This window comes from Rhinoraja longicauda, chromosome 1, assembly GCF_053455715.1.
Source record: "Rhinoraja longicauda isolate Sanriku21f chromosome 1, sRhiLon1.1, whole genome shotgun sequence".
NCBI lineage: Eukaryota > Metazoa > Chordata > Chondrichthyes > Rajiformes > Arhynchobatidae > Rhinoraja > Rhinoraja longicauda.
In genome coordinates this window covers 47,469,932-47,487,949 of record NC_135953.1, presented here as the reverse complement: position 1 = coordinate 47,487,949, position 18,018 = coordinate 47,469,932, and the positions used below count along the sequence as shown (strand labels likewise).

Genomic DNA, 18,018 nt, shown 5'->3' with positions numbered 1-18,018 from the left:
GTGTAGCGTAAGGGAAGTAGAGAGAATCCAGAAAATTATAGACCTGCGAGTCTCACGTCAGTCTCACAACAGGGAAGCTGTTGAAGAGAATTCTTCGGGATAGGATTTATTCTCATTTGGAAGAGAATGGGTTAATTAGGGATTGTCAGAATGGCTTTGTACACAGCTGACAGTTTATCGCTATTGCAGGAAAGAGTCCTCACTAAATGGGGTTTTCTTCACATACACACACACGTAAATGAGAATCCAAACAAAAGAAACAGATGCTGAAATTTAAAATAAAAACAGAAATGCTGCAAATCCTCAACACCTCAGACTGTATCGGTGGGAAGAAAAACAAAACTTTATGCTTCAGTTTGAAGACCCTTTGTCAATTCCGACCAGAAATGTTAAGGAATGTGTTAAGATGCTGGTTTAAACCAATTGTAGACACAAAATGCTGGAGTAACTCAATGGGACAGGCAGCATCTCTGGAGAGAAGGAATCGGTGAGATTTCAGGTTGAGACCCTTCTTCAGACTGATGTTAGCGCTGTTTCTCATCTCGTAGGTGCAGTCTAATCTGTTGAATATTTCAGCATTGTTTTTATCTCGGGGTCTTTTACACAACTTTGCCTAAAAATAGTTTTGTTTATTACAAAAGAAAATGGTCAGTAAGTGTGACTTACCTACAAGGGAAAGAACGACGACTAGAAAATCAAAGATATTCCATGCCTGAGTGAAATAGTATTGTCGCTGACCCAAAAGTTTTAAAATTGCTTCAACAGTAAATAGAGCTGCAAATAATGCGTTGAACCGATTTAAAACCAGGGCGAACATTTTTGATTGCCCATAATGATCACATGCCATCACCAGAACGTTCAATGTTATCAAAGCAATGGTGAACGGTTCAAACCATTTATTGCTCACTAACTTGTAGAACTGGTAAAGTAGCTTATTCTAGGGAAAAGAAATGAATAATTAGTAACAAAGTATTGCATCAATCACTGTTATAAACTTAAAACATGCTGTTTCTGTAACAATTGGATACTGATTCAGATTCCTCTAACATAAAAAATGGTGCATCGAAGAACCCAGGAACAGAATGAAGTCCTTGGTAAATTATAATAAAGATGTCATGGAAGGGAAAATCAGTACAGCACTTTCAATATTCATGGGCCAATATAAACTAGTGGTATTGCATGGAAGGTTCATGTTCAGATCTAATTATATCATTTTGAGGACCGATCATTATTGATTACAATATTGTTGGCCACGATCCTGATACATGTTTAGCTGAGTTTAGAGATACAGCATAGAAACTGGCCCTTCGGCCTACCGAGTCTGTGCCGACCAACGATCACCTGTACACTTCTTCTATCCCATGCACTAGGGTAAATTTACAGAAGCCAATTACCTGCACGGCTTTTGGGGTATGGAAGGAAAACAGAGCACCTGGAGAAAAGCCACACAGTCACAGAGTGAACGTACAAACTCTGTACAGACAGCACTTGTAGTCAGGATTGAACCCAATGCTGTAAAGCAGCAACTCTGCCACTGCGCCACCGTGCTGACCTTCTTGTCATCTGAAGTGCTCATCAGCAATAATCAAACCATGTGTTTAAATGGGAAATATTTTATGATTGTCAATGTTCTGTAAATCATTCCTCAGATGAGGGAACACAGTGGCAGGGAATGGTAGATGCATTATACGATTTCAATGCAGTAAAACCACATATCTCATATTAAATCGCATTATACCTTATATCTCATACCTCATATCTCATATCAAATCGCATTATACGATTTCAATGCAGTAAAATCTCATATATTTCTGAACCGCAATCTCTTTGGATGGGGGGGGGATCTGCAGATGTGGTTCACAAAAGAAAGACACAGAAGTGCTGGCGTAACTGAGCGGATCAGGCAGTATCTCTGGAGAGCAGGGGGTAGATGACGTTTTGAGTTGCGATCCTTTCTCTGTTCTCCAGAGATGCTGCTTGACCTGCTGAGTTGCTCCAACAGTTTGTGTCACAATCTCTCTGGAGCAGGAGTTGGAACAACTTTAATTTATCCTACCTCATCCCCATACATACCACTACTTCAATGTTTACAGCTCACAGATTATATATACTGACAGCTATTCACCAGAGCAGGTGCATCAGGCAAACCATTGTTTTGCACAAATGCAGGGCAGCAACAGTAGCAGACTGGTGGGGTCAGACATGCTTACATCAGAGTACAACACAAAAGTGGTGGAGTAACTCAATGGGTCACACAGTATCTCTATAGCACATGGATAAGTAATGTTTTGGGTTGGGAACCTTTCCTCAGGCTCTTCCTTGTGCCTACATGCTTACATCAACTTACTACCCTGGATGAAAGAGGCCTCATAATCATGGTAACAGAAGTTGAAACCACTGGAGATACACAGACTATTGAACATGTTTAGGACTAATCATTCCTCACGCATTTCACTCCTCTTTTTACTCTACAGTCTCTTCAGATTTAGGGTAAGTGATTGTGCTTTTTATCATTTCAGATTATGATGAAATATATTTTGTTCAAGCGTTGAGTGAGAATGAAGGAGACATTCCTCCACATGTCTCACGTTTGCAGATGCTAAACCAGATACCAAGAAGTTGTGCATTTGATGCCAGCTTAACGGGAGTTTGAAGGTGCTGAATCACCAGGCATAAGTGGGCTGCAGGAAGGCCAGGAGAAATCCTAGGCTGAATATTATCTCTCCAGAGGGGCCAGCTTGCATGAGCTCGACGTGCAAAATCCTCTGATGAGGGGTATGCCAGAGGTATCTGCAGGGGGAAGCTGTTGTGTATGCATGTTTAAATGTTTGGTGCACTGGCTCACCCATTGCAATGCTTGAGTACAATGTTAAGGAATATGGGGATGTCCAACCTCACATATTGTGTATGAAGGAATTGCAGATGTTGGTTTACACTGAAGATGGACACAAAATGCTCAGCACATCTCTCGAGTAAAGGAATAGGTGAAGTTTTGGGTCGAGACCCTTCTTCAGACTCTATCCCACATAGGGTTTGCCGAGAGTCAGAAGCCATCCTTTCCAGCATGGAAATTCTGGCCATATCCATGTAATTACCAGTGGAACCAATGATCCTGAAGATCCAATTGCTAATGCCTTTCCTTGCATGACAGTATAATCATTCAAAGACTGGATGCTACCGTAGAGGCTTAGGCCACTGCCATCATGGACCTGGGCAACAGGAGCGGACTGGGCTTCAAAGCCCTCTGACAGATTACCAAAATCAATATCAGGTGAATGGGAATCATGGAGCTCCTGGCCCTTCTCAGGATAACAGAACTTCAGATTTTATTCAGCGCGGAAACCGGCCCTTCAGCCTAGTTAATCCATGGCGACCAGCAATCACCCTGTACACCAGCACTATCCTATACAGAGGGACAATTTACATTTTTAAAGAAGTCAATTAACCTTCAAACCTGTATGTCTTTGGAATGTGGGAGGAAACCAGAGCACCCAGAGAAAACCCATGCGGTCGCAGGGAGAACGTGAAACTCTGTACAGACAGCACCCGTGATCTGGACCCAACCCGGGTCTCTTGCGCTTGAAGGCAGCAACTCTACCCCTGCGCCACTGTGTCGACTGAATGTCTTCTCCTTCCCTGCAGCTCCAACAGCGCCCTTGCCATTACTAGCCTGGCTTTATTGCCTGCAATCATGGGCCATCTTTCCTTATAAGGGAGGTCTGAAGTCTAAAGTAAATGTGATTGTGAATTAGTCCGTGTGATCTTTCTGGTGTGCATTCTTCAGGTGAATACTTAGCAGCTTGTGGATACTGTTGGATATGGAATGGGACCCTGTAATAGTATGTATGGATGCCACTTCTGAGTTCTGTTTCATATAAATGGGCTTCAGGATGTGTGTAGCTCATGATGCTTTTGGGGGCAGGGATTTGATTGTGTCCTCACTGACTATGAGGTCACTTAACTTCTTCCTGCACTGAATCCAAGCTCTTTGTATTTGACTGCAGTTGCATGCAGCTCTGGTTGCCCCATTACAGGAAGGATGTGGAGGTTTTGGAGAGGATGCAGAAAAGGTTTCCAAGAATGCTGCCTGGATTAGAGGGTATTATCTGTAGGGAGATATTGAAGAAACTTGATTAGTTTTCTCAGGGCCACCAGAGGTTGAGGAGAGACCTGATAGAAATATATAAAATTACGTGAGGCCTAGATAGCTTAGACAGCCAGAACCAATTTCCCCAGGTTAGAAATGTCAAAGTCCAGAGGACATATGTTTAAGGAGAAAGGGGCAAAGTTTAAAGGAGATGTGTGGGGCAAGTTTTTACACAGAGTGTGGTGGGTTCCTTGATTATGCTGCCAGGTATGGGTGTGAAGTGATAGTGACATTTAAGACCTTTTTAGATAGGCGTATATATATGTAGGGAATGGAGGGATGTGGTTCATGTGCAGGCAGGTGAGATCAGTTTACCTTGCTATCATGTTTGGCATAGACATTGTGGGCCAAAGGGCCTGTTCCTGTGCTGTACCTTTCAAAATTGAATGACCTCTGGTGATTAGTCTCTGCAGCCTTAACATATACACATAACATGTGCCCAGAGAGCTTCGTGCTTTGGGAGGGTAGGTGGTCGTTTTTCTCAACCACTAGCTAATCTGGAGTGGCAGCTCAGATATGGGACATTCATTCTCTCCTGTTGACAGTCATCATTTTGAAAGAATTGCCATCTGTTGAGTAATTTTCAGCACCATTTACAGCCACAACGACTTTTTTTTCCTCCAAAGTGAATTTTGAGATTTTGCTGATAACCCAGAACTAAGGGATGCATGTCAGTTCTAGGACCGGCAATTGTAAAAGTATCCCGAGCTCATTTTTTTTGACGTTTTTAGAAATTACTGGCAATATTAACTATTTTTGCGTAACCCTGACTGGTTTGCCAGTCCATTGTCGAAGGCAATTAGGATTCAAACACAGTGGTGGTTGTGGAATCACATACAGATTAACATATTTTCTTTCCTGAGGAGATTTATGAACTCAGAGGTTAGTGACAAACTGTGAGCTTTATGGTGGCTATTACTGGAATTGAAAATTTATTTAATTACTTGAATTAAATTTTTTTTTTGGCTGTTGAGTCTTTAGATGAATAGCCCGGGTCTCCAGTATCAGTCCATCAACTTAACATTTGTGCTACTGCACCTCCAAGCATGCAAAGCATGCAGGAGGAGCCTTTTGTTTGACCTTCATTGGCTCAATGAGGTTCTAGTCACATGTAGGTTGCAAGCTCTGGAGACTTTTTCTAACACGATTAAATTTAGCCCTCATGAAACGTGCATTTGAACATTTCTATTTATGATAGATTGTGTACTTGTCCACATTTAAGTGTTTGGCAATATGTCACAACTTGGCTCTGGGGATGAGTGCCATTGTTTCAATCTCCAATCAAGGACTTGAGCAAATGCTCTCAACTGATGTGCTGCTGCTGCTCTGAGGGGATGGTCGGGCTTGCTGTCTTTCAGATGGGAAACCGGGATTCTGGCCATTATTTGAACCTCTGAACTATTTTTATCATTATCTTTACCTCTAAAATATCAGTATCTAAACAATCTTGGAGATTGAATAATGGAGAACTTGTTTTTTTTTCATTTTTAAAATAGCTTGTTAACTCCTTAAATTCTAAAAACAAACATTGCACTTGGCTAGATTACAGCCACGACAAGGATGTAAGTTCATGAACAACATTTTAGTTAGATATAGCTCTTAGGGCTAGCGGAATCAAGGAATATGGGGGAGAACACAGGAATGGGGTACTGATGTTGGATGATAAGCCATGATCACATTGAATGGTGGTGCTGGCTTGAGGTGCCGAATTGCCTACTCCTGCACCTATTTTCTATGTTTCTATGTCTCCATCATTTCGCATGCTATATCTGCACAGCCAGATGCAGCTTTTGTCCAGGCTAATGATTCTTGACCAAATTGGCCATGAGATTTAAGGTGGAGGCTGTGTGCCTGTACCAGTAAGGAGCAATTCCCCAGGTAACATGCTTTAAATAGATTATATTGGTTGTTATGCTCTTAGTACATGGGCCAGTCCACAGCAAGATTCCAATTAGCTGAGTGTTCACAGACTCTATTGGGGAGTTAAACCTCAGAAAGCAAACATTCATGATCAAGAATGATTAAATAGAAAAGTAGTTACTGCTAAATGCCATTATTGTTCTCATTTGTCACAAGAATGCACAGTTGATGATGGATTTCTAATGCTGAACTCTTTCAGTTATTCTCAACAAAATAATATGTTAACCTTGTATGAAATAAATCTTACCCTGGCAGATTTTAATCACTTCATCTCCAAAAGATGAAGTGGCTCATGTTATGGCACACAAATATTCCAATAGTCATTACACTATGATAAGGATTCTCTTTACAATTGGCCTCACTTGCTATAGTTTATTGGATATTGAGTAAGTGCAAGCACACAGCCTAATGTACCCCATTGTAAAGAAATGTTTTAAGAAATGTCTTCATGTCCATTGACTCGATAGTGGTTGGAATTGACCCCTCTCTCTTACCCTAACCCATGCTCCTGGTCGTTTTATCTGACATTCTCCTTTTTGAACTTCCCGAAAGAATGGTTAAGGTGAGAAGGGTAAGGTGAGAGGAGAAATATTTTATAGAAACTTGAGGGGCAACTGGATCCTTGACTTATTTTAAAAAATATTTTAAATTTGAATCTGATGAGACATTTGAAGCCAATAAAAATCAGCAAGGATAGGTCTATCAGAGAAGTAAGCAGGGTGGATGAAAGGATGTGGAATAAACAGGTCCAGTCGAACTGACATTAATTGACATTGGAAAGTGGGAATCCAATCAGGTCAGTTTTGGAAGAGTCAACTCTAAAGATTGCAAAAGCAGAACTGCTAATTTCAGTGGCAAATATACATTTTGTGGATGATTGAACAGAGGTTAAACTGAGAAGCACAGTTGATATAATGGTTAAGACTGTTAATGATAAAAATGTAAGCAGTTTGAAAAAGTCATACTAAATTTAATTTATTGGCTTGGAAGTTGTTCAAATTGAGAGCAAAGTGGGCTGTGTGTAGTCTACGATGATGGACATTTTAAAGTTAATTTCTCTTGGTTTAGTTTGATTACTACATGCGGTTTCAAATCCTTCAAATTCAATTTGAGGGACTTTGCACTGCTGATATATGCTGGAAGAATCCATCAGTTGATTATTTCCAGATGATAAGCACAGCACATTGTACTCCCTTCAATCAGCAGCGTGTCCCAATTCTATTGATGTAAAAAAGGTCAAAAAGCTAAAACTGCAGATGCTTGAAAACCAAAATAAAAGGAGAAAATGCTGGAAATACTCCATAGGTCAGGCAGCATTAGAAGCAGAACTAACATATCAGGGCGATGACTTTTCTTCAGAACTGGGAAATGTTAGATATCAAACAAAATCAAGTTGTAAACATGGGTGGGGTAGTGAAAATAAAATGAATATTGTTCAAACTGCTTACAGTTATGAATATAAAATGAATATTTCCAACATAAAAATAATATTGTGATGGAGTGGGGGCCAAGAGAAACAGTAATGCAAATGTTGGTGCTACTGGCTGAGACAGGATGGTGAAGGCCTGTTAATTGTGGATGGGTTATTTGGGATGAATGAGGAGAGAGGAGATGGAGAAAGAGATGGAGAAAGATGGAGATGAAGATTTTGAGCATTGTTGTGTCTGGAAGTCTGACATACGTAGCAGGTCATGCAATATTTGTTATGTTTTACCTTCAGGCAGAATCTGAGGAGAGAGTTAAACTGAGTCAATGCTACAGACTGATGATCATTCACATTGCAGATTGTTTGACCATATCCATTTTCCCACAACCCTTACGTGCTCTAACTAATGTTCATCTGAAGGGGAAGCAGTCTGCCTACAAAAGAATAATCCCTGAATTGTCCTTGAACCTGCTGACAAGGATGACAGTGCTGTTGTTTTGAAAGCTGACCTCGACCGTACAGCGATAGACTGCCCTTACAGACCAGACAGACAACCTTACAGAGGCTGTCAACTTCCTAAAGCCTCCTCTTACCCTTTTACTTTTAAGCACAATAAAATGGTTATTTTTACCCAAATCACTCCCTGAGAAACTAATTGAATCAAGTTGCTGTTTTACACCCTACTTGAATTTATTTTATATGTCAGCCTCAATTTTCTGTCAGCTGAAATGGTTAAAATGATCCCAATGCATAGAAATTAAATGAAATAATCTAATAGACAATAGACAATAGGTGCAGGAGTAGGCCATTCAGCCCTTCGAGCCAGCACTGCCATTCAATGCGATCATGGCTGATCACTCTCAATCAGTACCCCGTTCTTGCCTTCTCCCCATACCCCCTCACTCCGCTATCCTTAAGAGCTCTATCCAGCTCTCTCTTGAAAGCATCCAACGAACTGGCCTCCACTGCCTTCTGAGGCAGAGAATTCCACACCTTCACCACCCTCTGACTGAAAAAGTTCTTCCTCATCTCCGTTCTAAATGGCCTACCCCTTATTCTTAAACTGTGGCCCCTTGTTCTGGACTCCCCCAACATTGGGAACATGTTATCTGCCTCTAATGTGTCCAATCCCCTAATTATCTTATATGTTTCAATAAGATCCCCCCTCATCCTTCTAAATTCCAGTGTATACAAGCCCAATCGCTCCAGCCTTTCAACATACGACAGTCCCGCCATTCCGGGAATTAACCTAGTGAACCTACGCTGCACGCCCTCCATAGCAAGAATATCCTTCCTCAAATTTGGAGACCAAAACTGCACACAGTACTCCAGGTGCGGTCTCACCAGGGCCCGGTACAACTGTAGAAGGACCTCTTTGCTCCTATACTCAACTCCTCTTGTTACGAAGGCCAACATTCCATTGGCTTTCTTCACTGCCTGCTGTACCTGCATGCTTCCTTTCATTGACTGATGCACTAGGACACCCAGATCTCGTTGAACTCCCCCTCCTCCTAACTTGACACCATTCAGATAATAATCTGCCTTTCTATTCTTACTTCCAAAGTGAATAACCTCACACTTATCTACATTAAACTGCATCTGCCATGTATCCGCCCACTCACACAACCTGTCCAAGTCACCCTGCAGCCTTATTGCATCTTCCTCACAATTCACACTACCCCCCAACTTAGTATCATCTGCAAATTTGCTAATGGTACTTTTAATCCCTTCGTCTAAGTCATTAATGTATATCGTAAATAGCTGGGGTCCCAGCACCGAACCTTGCGGTACCCCACTGGTCACTGCCTGCCATTCCGAAAGGGACCCATTTAACCCCACTCTTTGCTTTCTGTCTGTCAACCAATTTTCTATCCATGTCAGTACCCTACCCCCAATACCATGTGCCCTAATTTTGCCCACTAATCTCCTATGTGGGACCTTGTCGAAGGCTTTCTGAAAGTCGAGGTACACCACATCCACTGACTCTCCCTTGTCAATTTTCCTAGTTACATCCTCAAAAAATTCCAGTAGATTTGTCAAGCATGATTTCCCCTTCGTAAATCCATGCTGACTCGGAATGATCCCGTTACTGCTATCCAAATGCTCAGCAATTTCGTCTTTTATAATTGACTCCAGCATCTTCCCCACCACTGATGTCAGACTAACTGGTCTATAATTACCCGTTTTCTCTCTCCCTCCTTTCTTAAAAAGTGGGATAACATTTGCTATCCTCCAATCCACAGGAACTGATCCTGAATCTATAGAACATTGAAAAATGATCTCCAATGCTTCCACTATTTCTAGAGCCACCTCCTTAAGTACTCTGGGATGCAGACCATCAGGCCCTGGGGATTTATCAGCCTTCAGTCCCATCAGTCTACCCAAAACCATTTCCTGCCTAATGTGGATTTCCTTCAGTTCCTCCATCACCCTAGGTTCTCCGGCCCCTAGAACATTTGGGAGATTGTGTGTATCTTCCTCAGTGAAGACAGATCCAAAGTAACGGTTTAACTCGTCTGCCATTTCTTTGTTCCCCATAATAAATTCCCCTGCTTCTGTCTTCAAGGGACCCACATTTGCCTTGACTATTTTTTTCCTCTTCACGTACCTAAAAAAACTTTTGCTATCCTCCTTTATATTATTGGCTAGTTTACCCTCGTACCTCAACTTTTCTCCCCATATTGCCTTTTTAGTTAACTTTTGTTGCTCTTTAAAAGAGTCCCAATCCTCTGTCTTCCCACTCTTCTTTGCTATGTTATACTTCCTCTCCTTAATTTTTATGCTGTCCCTGACTTCCCTTGTCAGCCACAGGTGTCTCTTACTCCCCTTAGAATCTTTCCACCTCTTTGGAATAAATTGATCCTGCAACCTCTGCATTATTCCCAGGAATACCTGCCATTGCTGTTCTACCGTCTTCCCTGCTAGGGCCTCCTTCCAGTCAATTTTGGCCAGCTCCTGCCTCATGCCTCTGTAATCCCCTTTGCTACACTGTAATACCGACACTTCCGATTTTCCCTTCTGCCTTTCCATTTGCAGAGTAAAACTTATCATGTTGTGATCACTGCCTCCTAATGGCTCTTTTACCTCTAGTCCCCTTATCAGATCAGGATCATTACACAACACTAAATCCAGAATTGCCTTCTCCCTGGTAGGCTCCAGTACAAGCTGTTCTAAGAATCCATCTCGAAGGCACTCTACAAACTCTCTTTCCTGGGGTCCATTTCCAACCTGATTTTCCCAGTCTACCTGCATGTTGAAATCTCCCATAACCACCGTAGCATTACATTTTTGACACGCCAATTTTATCTCCTGATTCAACTTGCACCCTATGTCGAGGCTACTGTTTGGGGGCCTATAGATAACTCCCATTAGGGTCTTTTTACCCTTACAATTTCTCATTTCTATCCATACTGATTCAACATCTCCTGATTCTATGTCACCCCTTGCAAGGGAATGAATATCATTCCTTACCATCAGAGCAACCCCACCCCCTCTGCCCACCTGTCTGTCTTTTCTATACGTTGTGTACCCCTGAATATTCAGTTCCCAGCCCTGGTCCTCTTGTAGCCATGTCTCAGTGATCCCAACCATTCATGATCTACCATTGTAGCTTTATTAGAGATGGTGCAGAAATGACAGGAACAGGAGTTTGTAGCTATTTATGCTGCTTGTCTAGCAATCTTGCCTACTTTCTGCCAAAGGTATGCCAGGAATCAAGAGTAACCCTTTGAAAATTTGCGACAAAACTGCTCGAGAAGATGACAAATGTTTTGAGGGTGGGTTAAGGGGGTATGGGCAAACGGAGACATGAAGCAATTTCTGACAGCCATTGTGTAAATAAAGTACAATGATGGAATAGGATGCAATTAGAATGTTTAAAGCTGCAAGATAATTTGATTTTGAAGTATGTGTTACAGCCTTTGAGTAATTTTAAAAAAGTGTATTGATTTGTTTACGCCAAACTATAGATCTTGGATGCGAAATAAAGCACGTCATCTGAGGAGGAAGAAATGAAGCTGCATATTGTATTTCTGTACAATGAACAACAGGAGATCTGGAACCTGAAGGCAATAATGGGCACATCTGAGAAACATTTTATACTTTGCTTGAAAAATATTAGTTTAATATTTGGTTTCAATCATAAAGAGAAAGCATTGACTAAGACACAATAGATTTGATGCCAAATCATGTTAAGAGCAAACCTAGATAGACAGTGATATTGGGAGCGAAGTTAATGAATTTCGAGCCAGATTATTAAGAAAAGTAGAGTTCAGATCTCCAGGATCCAAAATTATGATATTTGTAGATAAGCACAAGCCAGGAAAAGACAGCAAGAGCACTTGAGCAATACTAGCATCATTATATATGAGTACAACAGTGATACATAGATACATAGACAATAGGTGCAGGAGGAGGCCATTCGGCCCTTCGAGCCAGCACCGCCATTCAATGTGATCATGGCTGATCATCCACAATCAGTACCCCATTCCTGCCTTCTCCCCATATCCCTCGATTCCGCTAGCCCGAAGAGCTTTATCTAACTCTCTTTTGAATGCATCCAGTGAATCGGCCTCCACTGCCTTCTGAGGCAAAGAATTCCACTGTTTCACAACTCTGTGTGAAAAAGTTTTTCCTCATCTCAGTTCTAAATAGCATACCCCTTATTCTTCAGAACAAGGGGTCACAGTTTAAGGATAAGGGGGAAGTCTTTTAGGACCGAGATGAGAAAGTTTTTTTTCACACAGAGAGTGGTGAATCTGTGGAATTCTCTGCCACAGAAGGTAGTTGAGGTCAGTTCATTGGCTATATTTAAGAGGGAGTTAGATGTGGCCCTTGTGGCTAAAAGGATCAGGGGGTATGGAGAGAAGGCAGGTATGGGATACTGAGTTGGATGATCAGCCATGATCATATTGAATGGCGGTGCAGGCTCGAAGGACCGAATGGCCTACTCCTGCACCTATTTTCTATGTTTCTATGTTTCTTAAACAATGGCCCCTGGTTCTGGATGCTCCCCAACATCGGGAATATGTTCCCTGCATCTAGCATGTCCAATCCCTTAATAATTTTATATGTTTCTATAAGATCCCCTCTCATCCTAAATTCCAGTGAATACAAGCCCAGTCACTCCATTCTTTCATCATATGACAGTCCCGCATTCCAGGAATTAATCTCATGAACCTACGTTGCACTCCCTCAATAGCAAGAATGTCCATCCTCGAATTAGGAGACCAAAACTGCACACAATACTCCAGGTGTGGTCTCAGCAGGGCCCTGTACAACTGCAGAAGGACTTATTTGCTCCTATGTTCAACTCCCCTCGTTATGAAGGCCAGCATGCAATTAGCTTTCTTCACTGCCTGCTGTACCTGCATGCTTACTTTCAGTGACTGATGTACAAGGACACCCAGGTCTCATTGTACTTCCCATTTTCCTAACCTGACACCATTCAGATAATAATCTGCCTTCCTGTTCTTACCACCAAAGTGGATATCCTCACATTTATTTACATTATACTGCATCTGCCCTGCTGGGGTCCCTCTCCAGTCAACGTTGGTCAGCTCCTCCCTCATGCCTCTATAGTCCCCTTTGTTCAACTGCAATACTGACACGTCTGATTTTACCTTCTCCCTTTCAAATTGCAGATTAAAACATCATATTATGGTCACTACCTCCTAATGGATACTTTACCTTGATGTTCCTTTCTACAGTGAAATAATCCAATGCAGCTGGTCAAACAGATTGCGAGTTGTGGAAATTTAGGGAAATTTCATGAGATAGACCATGCCCAGCTTACTGCTTAATATACAAATGTGACATACCATTTTGCTGAAGAAAGCCATCCTTATTGGACAGCAAGGAACCAATACAAAAATATAGAGTTTGGATAAGCTGATAGGAATGAAAATGAGATGGTTGATCAAGTGGCAGATGATGGTGTAATATGGACAGGAGATCACTTGAACAATGGAAATATTTATTTCAGATTCAACCATTTTCTCGAGTTAGTATTATAGCGAACCGGTATGTACTGTTGTGGCATAAAGGACAGAAACCAGAGGAGGAATAAACAGGGCATTTGCATTATCCTGTTTGTAGTGGTCATAGAAACATAGAAAATAGGTGCAGGAGTAGGCCATTCGGCCCTTTGAGCCAGCACCACCATTCAATATGATCATGGCTGATCATCCAAAATCAGTACCCAGTTCCTGCCTTTTCCCCATTTGGTCACTCAACATTTGCAGATTAGGAGACTGTTACCAGCAAGGAAATATAGGAAATAGTACCGGGCCCTCAGCTCATCACAGTTTATGTTCATGAATTAGATGAAAGGATAAACGTGTAAAGAGTAAAACTGTGCAGATGATACAAGCTAGATGACAAAGTGAGCTGTGAGGAGGATGCAAAGTATCTAAAACGTGATACGATAGGCAGATAAAGTATAGTGTTGGAACATGAGAGAATATGCACTTCAGGGGAAAGAATAAAATAAAATGTGAAACTGCTAGATAGAGCATAGAGGGATTTTGCTGTGCTTTTATACGAGACACAAATATCAAACAGGTAACAGGAGTTAGAAAGGCAAACGGCATTTTACTTTTTTTGGGTTGGATGTCTAAATCACAAAAGCGAAAGATGGTACAGAACTTTGGTGAGATCTCATTTGAACTATCTGCATTTTTTGGCCTCCACACAAAGAGGAGGAAATACTTTCTCAGGGTTCAGTGATGCATATTTTCACAAGCTTGATTCCTAATGAGATGGCTATCCAGTGAGGAGAGATTGAATAAGATCGGTATAAGAAAATAACTGCAGATGCCGGTACAAATCGATTTATTCACAAAATGCTGGAGTAACTCAGCAGGTCAGGCAGCATCTCGGGAGAGAAGGAATGGGTGACATTTCGGGTCGAGACCCTTCTTCAGACTGATGTCAGGGGGGCGGGACAAAGGAAGGATATAGGTGGAGACAGGAAGATAGAGGGAGATCTGGGAAGGGGGAGGGGAAGGGAGGGACAGAGGGACTATCTAAAGTTGGAGAAGTCGACATTCATACCACTGGGCTGCAAACTGCCCAGGCGAAATATGAGGTGCTGTTCCTCCAATTTCCGGTGGGCCTCACTATGGCACTGGAGGAGGCCCATGACAGAAAGGTCAGACTGGGAATGGGAGGGGGAGTTGAAGTGCTCGGCCACCGGGAGATCAGTTTTGTTAATGCGGACCGAGCGCAGGTGCTCAACGAAGCGATCGCCGAGCCTGCGCTTGGTTTCGCCGATGTAAATGAGTTGACATCTAGAGCAGCGGATGCAATAGATGAGGTTGGAGGAGGTGCAGGTGAACCTTTGTCTCACCTGGAAAGACTGTTTGGGTCCTTGGATGGAGTTGAGGGGGGAGGTAAAGGGACAGGTATTGCATCTCGTGCGGTTGCAGGGGAAAGTGCCTGGGGTTGGGGTGGTTTGGGTAGGAAGGGACGAGTGGACCAGGGAGTTACGGAGGGAACGGTCTCTGCGGAACGCAGAGAGGGGAGTGGATGGGAAGATATGGCCAGTGGTGGGGTCCCGTTGTAGGTGTCGGAAATGTTGGTGGATGATATGTTGGATCCGCTGGCTGGTGGGGTGGAAGGTGAGAACGAGGGGGATTCTGTCCTTGTAAAGGTCTGGTGTTGGTCGGTGGGGTCATGGTCCAGGGATAGGTAGGAAGAGGTGTCTGATAGTTGTCGTCTGGCCTCGGTCCGGTAGAGGTCAGCACGCCAGACTACCACAGCCCCTACCTTGTCAGCGGGTTTCATTATTAAGTCCGGGTTGTTGCGGAGTGAGTGGAGGGCTGCACGTTCAGGAGGGGAGGGGTTGGAGTTAGTCAGGGGAGTGGAGAATTTGAAGCGGCTAATGTCACGCCGGCAGTTGGAGATGAAAAGTTCTAGTGAGGGTAGTTGGCCATCCGGGGGGGTCCAAGAGGAGGGGGTCCATTGGAGACGGGAGAAGGGGTCATCAGTGGGGGGTCGGGACTCCTTACCATGGTAAAAGGCTCGGAGGCGGAGGTGGCGGAAGAAGAGCTCCACGTCATGGCGGACGCGGAACTCGTTGATGTGGGGGCGGAGGGGAACAAAGGTAAGGCCTCTGCTGAGGACAGACCGTTCGGTGTCTGAAAGGGGGAGGTCAGGGGGGATGGTGAACACCCGGCAATGGTGGGGGTTGGGGTCGGATGGAGGCAGGGGGGCAGGTGGAGGGGGAGGGGATGTATGGTGGGGGAGTGGTGGGTTAGCAGGGTAGAGGGGGGCATGAGGAGTACTTGGGGTCATCTGGCTAGAGAGTGAAGGGGGAGATCCAGTGGAACCCCCCCAGTGAATCCCCCTCGTTCTCACCTTCCACCCCACCCGCCAGCGGATCCAACATATCATCCACCAACATTTCCGTCACCTACAACGAGACCCCACCACTGGCCATATCTTCTCTTCCCATCCCCTCCCCTCTCTGCGTTCTGCAGAGACCGTTCCCTCCGTAACTCCCTGGTCCACTCGTCCCTTCCTACCCAAACCACCCCAACCCCGGGCACTTTCCCCTGCAACCACACGAGATGCAACACCTGTCCCTTTACCTCCCCCCTCAACTCCATCCAAGGACCCAAACAGTCTTTCCAGGTGAGACAAAGGTTCACCTGCACCTCCTAGAACCTCATCTATTGCATCCGCTGCTCTAGATGTCGACTCATTTACATCGGCGAAACCAAGCGCAGGCTCGACGATTGCTTCGCTGAACACCTGCGCTCGGTCCGCATTAACAAAACTGATCTCCCGGTGGCCGAGCACTTCAACTCCCCCTCCCATTCCCAGTCTGACCTTTCTGTCATGGGCCTCATCCAGTGCCATAGTGAGGCCCACCGGAAATTGGAGGAACAGCACCTCATATTTCGCCTGGGCAGTTTGCAGCCCAGTGGTATGAATGTCGACTTCTCCAACTTTAGATAGTCCCTCTGTCCCTCCCTTCCCCTCCCCCTTCCCAGATCTCCCTCTATCTTCCTGTCTCCACCTATATCCTTCCTTTGTCCCGCCCCCCTGACATCAGTCTGAAGAAGGGTCTCAACCCGAAACGTCACCCATTCCTTCTCTCCCGAGATGCTGCCTGACCTGCTGAGTTACTCCAGCATTTTTTGAATAAGATCGGCTTGTGTTCACTGGACTTTAGAAGAATGAGTGGTGATCTGATGGAGACAAATAAGATTCTGAAGATTGACAAGATAATTGGAAAGGAGCAAGTTGGTTTTAGTTTTAAAGATACAGCGTGGAAACAGGCCCTTTGGACCACCGAGTCTGCACCAACCAGCGATTCCCACACATTAACATTACCCTACACACACACTAGGGACAATTTACACTTATACCAAGCCAATTTACCTACAAACCTGTACGTCTTTGGTGTGTGGGAGGGAACCGAAGATCTCGGAGAAAACCCACGCGGTCATGGGGAGAACGTACAAACTCGGTGCAGACAGCACTCCGTAGTCGGGATCGAACCCTTGTCACCTGTGCGGCAAGAACTGTATAGCAGCAACTCTACCGCTGCGCCACCGTGCCACCCAGGGAACAAGGTGATAGATTCGTGGTCAGAGCTTGGCCATTTAAAACTGAGGTGCGAAGAAGATGAAGAGACATTTCTTGTCCTGCAGAATGTTCTAAATCTTTGGAATTTCTACTTCAGAGAGCCGTGGTTGTTTAATCATCGAATACGCACAATGCTGAGCTTGGAAGCCTTTTTATACGAACTAGCCACAAGATGTTGGGATTGGGGCAGGAGGCATGTGGACTGATGTTGAGGCTCAGTCATGACATTAAGTAGTGGAGCAGGTTGGAATGGCCTTCTGGACAACCCCTGCTACTGTCTATGTTCTTGCATTATGCCACTGCTATAAGAAGCCATTGATTGACAAAGTTGGTGAAGTATAATCATGACAATGTCACAATAGGAAAATGTAATGTGGGCTGTGAAATACAAAGAAAAATACGCAATTTCAATGATAAAACAGCACATACAGACAATCGTTGAACATTTGCAGATGTGAACACGAAGAAAGAGCTAAAAAATACTATAGTCATTAAGTGTAAGAACACAAAAGAGTGTTAACACATTTAGAGGACTGCAATACATGGGCATAAAAGTAGTGACAGATGTGAAACTGAGCAATTGCCCACCAAAAGATAGTGACATTTAACCCTTGTGATTAAATTCAAAATGTGATAGCCATAATGTTGAAACTTCAATGATAAAAATATATAGAAGGCAGAAGCATAGTGGCTGCAATCAATTTACAGAATGGAACTGAGGAACTTCAGAAAGTATGGAAGCACAAATGTGTAATTATCCAAAACATAGAGTCACAGAGTCATACAGCATGGAAACTGGCTCTTTGGCCCAGCTGTAGAAACAAGGAAGTGCAGATACTGGTTTACCAAGGACAAACATCAAATGCTGGAGTAACTCAGCAGGTCAGACAGCATCCCTAGAAAACATGGATATGTGATGTTTTGGAGGGTT

The 18,018-nt window shown here is 43.6% G+C and overlaps 1 protein-coding gene across 1 annotated transcript in view; it reads right to left on the bottom strand.

The window, feature by feature from the left end:
* Positions 1-18,018, bottom strand: part of LOC144598275 (sodium channel protein type 4 subunit alpha-like) — a 131,436-nt gene that overhangs the window by 4,332 nt on the left and 109,086 nt on the right. Inside the window, exons 16-17 of the mRNA XM_078408636.1 lie at positions 3,096-3,299; positions 667-937 (exon numbers count right to left, since the gene is read on the bottom strand). Coding sequence (XP_078264762.1) covers positions 667-937; positions 3,096-3,299 — 475 coding nt within the window. The remainder of the gene's footprint in view (positions 1-666; positions 938-3,095; positions 3,300-18,018) is intronic.